At 49.7% G+C, this 9481-nt stretch overlaps 1 protein-coding gene across 1 annotated transcript; it reads left to right on the top strand.

The window, feature by feature from the left end:
* Nucleotides 1-311: 311 nt before the first annotated feature.
* On the top strand, nucleotides 312-8981 carry irs1 (insulin receptor substrate 1; the record flags this gene model as incomplete). Its single annotated transcript, XM_080549061.1, has 2 exons — nucleotides 312-3780; nucleotides 8830-8981. 2 exons carry the CDS (start codon nucleotides 312-314, stop codon nucleotides 8979-8981), a joined length of 3621 nt encoding a protein of 1206 aa, XP_080405187.1.
* Between the last annotated feature and the right edge of the window lie 500 nt (nucleotides 8982-9481).

The following is a 9481-nucleotide window of genomic DNA, read 5'->3' as shown; positions in this document are numbered from 1 at the left end:
TTTGGATTGAGTTATGCTTTGCAGTTTTAGCAGAGACAGAGATAGGGCGTGCTGCTTAGAAGCATTTGAAGGTGCATGACCGATTGACAGACAGCAGATTTGATGGCTTAGCGCCGTTACCCAGCTAATTGAGGCGTATGCCAAAAGCAAATTGCATAAAATAAAAAGCCACTTAACTTATTTAGCATTTGTTTTTCTTCCAGTAGGGATATTTTTTGCTACACTCTATTTTTTTGGTGCATTTTTGTTTTGCATTCAAGTTGTTTGCACCCCAATTGCAAAAGCATAGTAAGCACGTCAAAATGTCCGAAATGGCCAGCCCAATTATGGAGCAGACTCAGAGTTGTTTTTCCGACGTGAGAAAGGTGGGTTATTTAAGGAAACCCAAAAGCATGCACAAGAGGTTTTTTGTCCTGCGGGCGCTCAGTGCGGCGGGACCCTCCAGGCTGGAGTACTACGAGAGCGAGAAGAAGTGGAGACACAAGTCTGCGGTGCCCAAGAGGTCCATCCCCCTGGAGAGCTGCTTCAACATCAACAAGAGAGCTGACTCCAAAAACAAATACCTAGTGGCCCTGTACACCAAGGACGAGTACTTCGCCATCGCAGCGGACACCGAGCAGGAGCAGGACGTGTGGTACCAAGCCCTGGTGGACCTCCATAACAGAGGGAAAGTCCATGATGCTGATGCTGCTGTGGGAGTAGGAGGAGGAGGAGGAGGAGGAGGAGGAGGAGGCAGTGGGATGGGGGGGGAAGAGAATTATGATGGAGAGACCACCACGCCAGGACCTGCCTTTAAAGAGGTCTGGCAGGTCATTTTAAAACCAAAAGGCCTGGGACACACAAAGAACTTGATTGGGATTTACAGATTGTGCCTGACGAATAAAACCATCAGTTTTGTGAAGTTAAACTCAGACGCGGCGGCGGTAGTGCTGCAGTTGATGAACATACGCAGGTGCGGCCACTCTGAGCATTTCTTCTTCATCGAAGTAGGGAGATCCGCCGTCACCGGACCGGGAGAGTTTTGGATGCAGGTGGATGACACTGTGGTCGCGCAAAACATGCACGAAACCATCTTAGAAGCGATGAAAGCGATGAGCGAGGAGTTTCGTCCCAGGAGTAAAAGCCAATCCTCTTCCAACTGCTCCAACCCCATCTCCGTGCCTTTGCGGAGGCACCACCACAACAACCCTCCCCCCAGCCAGGTGGGGCTGGGACGGAGGTCCCGGGCCGAGAGTGTCACACTCTCAGCCACCTCACCCGCGGGGCCGGTGAAGCACAGTCACTCTTTCCGAGTACGAGCCTCCAGTGACGGGGAGGGCTCTATGTTCAGACCCGCCTCTGTGGAGGGCAGCCCAGGGAGCCCCAGCGGTGGTGCCAGGACCCAGTCTCACCGACACAGAGGGGGGGCCTCCTCCCGGCTCCACCCTCCCCTCAACCACAGCAGGTCTATCCCGATGCCATCCTCGTGCTGTTCCCCCTCGGCCATCAGCCCGGTCAGCCTGTCCTCGAGTGGCACGAGCGGGCACGGTTCCACCTCGGAATGCCTCTACCCGCGCCGCTCCAGTGCCTCCATATCGGGTTCCCCGAGCGACGGGGGGTTCATTTCCTCTGACGAGTACGGCTCCAGCCCCTGCGACTTCAGGAGCTCCTTTCGCAGTGTCACGCCGGACTCCCTAGGTCACACGCCCCCTGCGAGGGGGGGGGAGGAAGAACTTAACAACTACATCTGCATGGCCAAGCCTGTAGTGACACTTCTTAGCGGTCACGGTGGCAGCCACAGCAGCCACCCCCGTGGCGGTACCGGTCCTTCTCGCCTGGACGCGGAGCCTGAGCTAGAGAAGTGCTTCAGAAAGCGAACGCACTCCTCGGGAACCTCTCCCCCCCCCACGACAGTCTGCCACCAGCCCAAGACCCCGTCTCAGTCCTCCTCCGCAGTGTCTCTGGAGGAGTACACGGTGATGACGCCCGCCTACTCATCGTGCACCCGTGCGTCCAGCTACAGGCACTCGGCGTTCATGCCCACGCACTCGTACCCGGAGGAGATCCTCGACATCGCCCTGGAGGGGAACGAGGCCACCAGTAAGAAAGACGACGGATACATGCCCATGTCCCCCGGCGTGGTCCCTGCTGGAACCGGCAAGAACGCAGACTACATGCCCATGAGCCCTAAAAGCGTCTCCGCTCCCCAGCAGATCATCAACCCCCGCCAGCACCCCAGGATGGACTCTAACGGGTACATGATGATGTCCCCCAGTGCCAGCTGCTCCCCAGACACCACCCTCAACTATAGTAAAATCTGGGCCAACGGGGTCAACCCTAAGTTGTCTGTGGAGAGCTCTGAGGGCGGCAAGGTGTTGTCGTGCGGCGACTACATGAACATGTCGCCGGCTAGCTGCTCCACGACAAGCACACCGCCGCCCGACTGCTACTTCAACCCAGTGGAAGAGCCTTCTTCTTCTAGGCCGATGTACGCTTACTTCTCTCTCCCACGCTCCTTCAAACACGCCAACAGGAAGCAAGACCAAAGCCCCCGGCGCGGCCTCCCCCCCCCCAGCTCTGGCTCTCGCCTGGTTTTCGGCGGTGACTCCTCCTCTTCCGCCAGTAGTGACAGTCTTAGGGGAGGACAGGGGAACAACCCTCAGCCAGCAGTAAAGCCGCCCAAGAGAGCCGAGACGACGGACAGCAGGCCGTCCCGGCCCACGCGCCTCTTCCTGGGAGGCAGCAAAGCCAGCACGCTGCCCCGCGCCCGGGAGGCCCCCTTCCCTCCTTCCCCCAAAAGCCCCGGGGAGTATGTCAACATAGAGTTTAATGACAACATCCTTTCAGCCAACTTGGCCACGCTTTTCACCCCTGTGTTGTTCTCAGGTAGTAGTGGACCAGAGAGGCCAGCTCCAGAGCTCTCCACAGAGTACATGAACATGCATCTGGGAGCAGCACAGGGCAGGGGCCCCCCCCCCCCCAGCGGTGTAGCAGCCCAACCCCCTGCCCCCTGCACAGGTGACTCTGCTGTAGTCGCCACCCCTGCGCCTCCCCCCTCCTCCTCTGTGATCCTCTGTGAAAGCCTCCGTGGGCTACAGGACTACAGTAGAACACAGGTGGGTGGTGACTGTGCAGGGTACTCTGACACCGCACAGATGATGCTCAACACCTCATTGTCTACCATTGATGATGTCACTCCCTGCCCCCTGCTGTCCCCTGGCCAGGCCTTGTCGTCTGTGCTGGGTGTCGGTGGCCCCGGTGCCGTCAGCCACTTGGGGCTCATGGGGCCGCTGTCGGGTCTCAGTGCTTTCACTAGGGTGAACTCGAGCCCCAGTCCCTGGAACCAAGGGGCGAAGGTCATCCGGGCGGACCAGCAGGGCCGGCGCCGGCACAGCTCGGAGACCTTCTCCTCCACGGGGTCGGCCAAGGGGGCCGGCGTCAACGCAGCCACGGCCTCTGGCGTGGAGGAGGTCAAGCGTCATAGCTCCACCTCTTTTGAGAACGTGTGGCTGAAACCAGCAGCGGCGGAGGCCACAGCAGCAGCCAACGGGAGGAGAGGAGAGACTCTGCCCTGCGCCGGCTCCGCCCAGAACCAGAACCTGAGCCTCAACTACATCGACCTGGACCTGGCCAAAGACCAACCCCACTTGGGGGAGTGGAGTTTGAGTTTCCCCCAAGCCAGACCAGTTGTGGAGTTGCAGGGAGGAGGGAGTCCGTCAGAGGACCTGAGCGCCTACGCAAGCATCAGCTTTCAGAAAGGAGCCGAGGAGTCTCTCCTGAGGAACCCTACTCACAGAGAAGGTAAAGAGTTGGCCACTTCTTGTTTGACTGTTTGACTGTTTGACTGTTGTTGCCACTGACATGTTTCTTAGTTGGTGGTTTGTGCGTGCGTGTGTGTGTGTGTCTGTCTGTCTGCCTGTCTGTCTGCCTGTCTGTCTGTCTGTCTGTCTGTCTGTCTGTCTGTCTCTGTCTGTTTGCTCTATAAATGTTTCAAATGTAACTTTAATTTGTGTGTTTGTAGCTGTTAACACTAGAAGCCCTGGGCCCTATTACTAACCAATGTACCCAGAGTGGCATCTGGAGACCTCCATTTGTTGATGTTAGTGTAAGTGGGATCATTGATTCAATACCATGGACAAGTAACGGGCTGGTTGTATTTACTTAGGACTGACGAATCATGAGAATATCAAATTGAAGAGCTTACATATTGAATATAACATATTGACAGACATAATTGGTGTAACTGTACATAGCCCACTGTAAAAGAAAAATGTTGTCATGTGAAGTACCCATGATTGATGACAAGTAAAACAGAACACGAATCTGAAGCAATAACGGCATGTAGGCCTAATTATGGCTGCAACTAACAAGCATGTAATGCATTAATGTGTGAGTAGGTGTAACGTCATCATTCTTTAGTCATATACCAAACTAACTAATATGACACAGACATAATCATTTGTCACCCTTCTTTTTATCTACTTTTTGACTTGTTTAAAATATAAGAACACTCATCAGTTGGAAACAAAGACAAAGTGTTTATCATACATGACATGAATTTGATCTATTCCCAGCTTCCAAATGCTGAAAGAATCAAAGTGATTATTGAAAAACGCAGATGGCAGAATACTTTGAGGATGCGTGTAGGATGAATTTGTATAAACTGTGCAGTGTTGCACATGGCTATTGTTTGTTGTTTACTAGTCAGAACACTCCCGAGTCCCCAGCACAGACAAAAGAACCCATTAGACCAAAATGTAAAATTCATCAGAGCATCAAATTGCATGTCAAATGAAAGCCTAATCATAGGGATAAGCTAAGGCTTTTAGGCCTACTTCCAGTCAAACAGAGAAAAGCGTTTAAGAAAACATCTACAGCAGTGTACCAGAAACAGTCTTTTTTTTTCTTTTTTCTGAGTGGGCAGGCCCACTCATATTTTTCTTTTTATTGGAGAGATACAGTGAAGACAGACAGGAAAGTAAGGAGAAGAAGGGAGAGAGGACATGTCAGCAGGGCATGGGCCGGATCCGAACCCATGCCGACATGGGCATATGCTCCACTGGACCACCCCAGGCCACGAAACAGTCTTTTAAAGCTGTTCAGAAAAACATCAAACCTGATTTAATGTTCAAGTATAGACCCCGGGTCAACACATATCAACAGTTAGCCTATATTTAGTTTGGGGAAACGGTTTGTATTCAGATCAAGAATCATTGCTCAGTCTCCGGGTGATTGCGTTGCCAAACATCCACATACGTTTAAGATATTTTCTAATTTGTCTGCCTCCATAAAGAGAGAGAATAATGCAGGTTAACACATGTAAGAAGTAGGCTATAGGTAGACCTACCAAATAGGCATGTAGTGTTTGTATTTAGTAGTGTTTGTACCGGTATTGATTTAGCTTAGGAATTAGCCTAATAAGTGATGTAGTAAATCTGGTAATTCTGTTACCATTTCACATTGAATTGGCTACATTCACTTATAGTACAGGTCGTACAGAACCTAAAAGGGTTCTTCGACTGTCCCTGTGGGGACCTTTTAAGTACGGTAACCCTTTTAGATTCCATGTATAACCCTTTTCACTGAGGATTCTACTGTGGATAACAAAAGGGTTCTATATGGAACTGACCCTTATAAGGGTTCCAAAAGGATTCTAACACACAGAGACAGCCGGAGAAACTGTGGGAAATCACACATATGTAGGCTAGTAGCCTAGTGCAAAACAAAAAAGACATTGAGAATGATGACATTAATGTTGCACATGATGCTCTACAAAAAAAGACAGCAAGAGACCATCATTGAAGGCTGCACTGACACATGGTGTGGTGCCCCTAAACCAGTGTTTCTCAAACCTCTCCTCGGGGACCACCAGCCGTTCCACATATTTGATCTGTTCCACCACCAACACACCTGATTCAACTAATCAAGTGCAAAGCAATTATGATTTGTACTTGATTAGTTGAATCAGGTGTGCTGGTGGTGGAACAGATCAAACATGTGGAACGGCTGGTGGTCCCCGAGGAGAGGTTTGAGAACCACTGCCCTAAACCATTACTAGGATCCTTCCCACACCTGTTGATTGATTGATTTATTTGGATAAAAAGTACAGACAGTACATCCCAGAGGATGGCATGTAAAAGCGTACTGAGACACTTGTATAGGCTAGCCTTGTTACAGCTGTTGGTCTGCTCTGACCTTTACAACATTACACATTTCTAAACAATTGCTTATTTCGGACAAGACATTGTTGTATATTGATATACTTAGGCTATAACTTGGATTGTCGTCTAAACATTTTTATTTTCAAGTTTTAAATGTAATGAAATGCAATGCGTCCAAGGTGCTGGTCCGTTATGCTGCTGAGGTGTCGGTAGCCAGGGGAAGTGGTTAACATGTCCACGATGCAAACAGTGTCCTGTTTATCCGTGAAATGGAGGTCCTGTGAGTGAGAGGGAACATGCTGGGACTAGCTCCGACTTGTGTTTGTCTGCAACGCTGGTAGCTTAGTTTTCCAGTGGTTGTTTTGTTTACTTTATTGCACGGTCCAATTTAGTCCACAGTTTAGTCCAGTTTATTATTGTACTTAATACAGATACTTAAACATAGAATCATATTGCTGTTGTGTTACCATATCATTTGTTTTTAGTCAATTTAATATATTCACTGAAGAGTAGGTGTGTGTGTGTGTGTGTGTGTGTGTGTGTGTGTGTGTGCGCACACGCGCCATGGCTGTGATCTAATAGACCTATTCTGAAGTATCCTATGTTACATAAACCTTGGCGTATATAAGCTCCTGAATTTTTCTCAATGAGTGTGGTGAGCAGCCTGCGGTCTGTTGAGCTACTGCGCTGATACTGACATGTTGACATCCAGGACCATTTTGAGTGACCCCCCCCTAAGCCACTATTTTAGGTTGAAATTGACTAAACCTAAACCAGAGAGAAAAGGCTTGGAAATGATTCTCGAGCCATTTCCATAGATTGTTTCCAAGATTCCAATGTGATTGTTCTTAAAAATTCCAATTTGCTCAGTTGCTTATGTTGCTTGAGAAACTGCTACTGTTTAGATACGATGATGTTTGTTAGAAGGAAGCATTTAAATCATGTACGACTGTAGTAAATTATTGATTATAAATGGTTCACTTCCGGCCCTCCGACCTACTGCTCTGACATCCCTGCCTTAAAGTCATGAAGTGTCCCTTCCTTATTGAAGGTGGTCTTTATGGGGATAACTGCCAGATTAGGAGGTCACAGGGGTGCACACACAGGATGGCTGGGTGCAGAGTGCAGACTGAGCTGTGTTTGATAAGTCTGTGCAGATGGAAAGGTTTTGCTGGGTGTTCTAGCTAGCCATTAACCATGTCATATTGGGGTTGTATTCCCTAGAGCTCTCTCACTCTCTAGTACCTTGTGCTAGCATGTCTGCTAATGCTACAACCATTATTCAGATTCAGATCTGGAAGTCAGGGTTTTTTGGGTGAATCCCAAAGATCCAGAGGGAAAGCTAGGTGGAGGAAGAGAGGGTGAGAGGTTGTTTAGATCATGTGATGAAGAGGGCGAAGGTGTGTAACAGTAGATTGGTGGAAATGCTTTGGGGGGCGGGGCGGGGGGGGGGGGGCACACATGCAATTTGAAGGGCTTGTGGAATGTGTGTGAAGGGGTAAATGAGAGGCTTTCGGCTGCTGTGTAGCTGCAGGCCTGGAACTCTGGAACTCTGGGATAGGAATTCTACGGCAGCCTCTCTCTGTGCCTGTCTATTAAAGCTTCCTGGCTGAGCATGGAGGGACATGGAGGGAGATCCTATACCTGTTAATCCTCTGGCCGTAACTGGTCATTAGGGATGGGACAGAATAATAGATTATTTGAATAATCGTTCCCAAGGGTCAAAGTCGATTTTTAACATTAGCTGTTAGGCCGTTAACATTTCTTTCCTTTCAAATAAACGCAAATTAACGGACAGAACTACCGGTAATATCGGTTCTGTAGCACTATTAGTTGTTTTTGCATTAACCATGCACAGAAAAACAATATACACAATACAAGCATAATAGTAATATAGTTCAGTATTATTATTACTTATTATCAATATTGAGTGAGGAACGGGACGAGAGTCTGACGTCATTCAAATGCGCTCGTCATTCAAATGCGCTCGTCATTCAACTTGTGTTTACAGTTGGGCTGTAGCTACTTGTTTTTAGCCTAGCCTTGCCATTGAGGGCTAAGTTGCTAGTGTAGGAATACGCGATGGGACCCCCCGCCCCCCCCACTCAAGAACAGTAGAGAAAACTTCACACAATCATCCACCAGCTCATTCTAATGTTGTTTTCATGTGTTTTCATTATGGAAAACATGATCCTGTTCCTCATAACTTCCCGAAGATATTGCTAAATATAAATATACAAGGAACACATCACCTTCTCCAGAGCTGTTGAAAAATGTAGGTTAGCTAAAATGTATTATGAGTAAATAAATATGAGTTCTGAGGGAGCGGCTCTCAGGTCAGGGGGGAGCGCGTTCCGAGTCTTGGGGGCCGTCACCTCAAATGCTCTGTCCCCTTTAGTTCTTAGTCTGGTCGGTCCTGGGTACGACCAGAAGCTCCTGGTCGGATGACCTCAATGAACCGGCTGGATGAGTAGGGGTGGATGAGATGGGAGATGTAGGCCTAGGTGGGGGCTTGGCCATGGAGGGCTCTGAAGGCGAACACCAGTTCACTTTGAACTGGATTCTGAGAGCGACGCTGCCTCGCACCCCGCCCCCGCCGCCCGCCCTCTTCCCTAGGATCTGCACGGCCAACTTGGAGCGCTGAGCGCATTGTCCTCACTTCACCTCCTCTCCCTGCACATCTTGGCAGGCCCTCAGCGGCTGGTCCGTGGCCAGTGCAGAAGACACACTGGGATCGGTAGTAAACCCAAGCTGCAGGAGTTGGGTCGGTCTGTGGGACTCCTCCGTAGTGAGGAGCCCAGCTGGAGGAGTTGTGCCCGTGGAGCCCGCTGTGCCAGCTGAGGCCCCCCTGCTACGCTACCGCCCGTGGTGGTGGCGGCCAAGCGTGTCCGTCGTCTCCTGTGTTCTCTCTGTGTGGTTCTCTTCGTGGGTTCTGATGCATGGCCCTGATGCATGGCTTCGTCATCATTGGCTGTCATTCATTGCAGATGGGCATAAGTGTAGAGGCTGTGCTCTACCTATGAGACTGTACCTGTAGAGCACACATAGGCATGGGTTTGAATGTGCGTAGAGGACCGCACATTTCAGTGATTCCCACAGCATGTTAATACTTTGGGGGGCCCCCAAAGTATAATGGCTCCCCCCAAAGTGTAATTTGTGCTCAGTGAGTAAAAAAAACTTTAAAAAACATAAATTATACTTTGGGTGGAGTATTAGTATACTAATTAGTATTAGTTACTATGAAAATTCACTAGAATGCAGGAATTGAGAAAAAAAATCTCAACATTTTGAGACGCACCCCCCCCCCCGCCCCGAGTCGTTCCCCCAAAGTATATTTCATT

The sequence above is a fragment of the Nansenia antarctica genome (genome assembly GCF_963989245.1).
Source record: "Nansenia antarctica genome assembly, chromosome: 19".
NCBI lineage: Eukaryota > Metazoa > Chordata > Actinopteri > Argentiniformes > Microstomatidae > Nansenia > Nansenia antarctica.
Note: the sequence above shows the minus strand (reverse complement) of the source record. Positions and strands in the feature narration are given on the sequence as shown.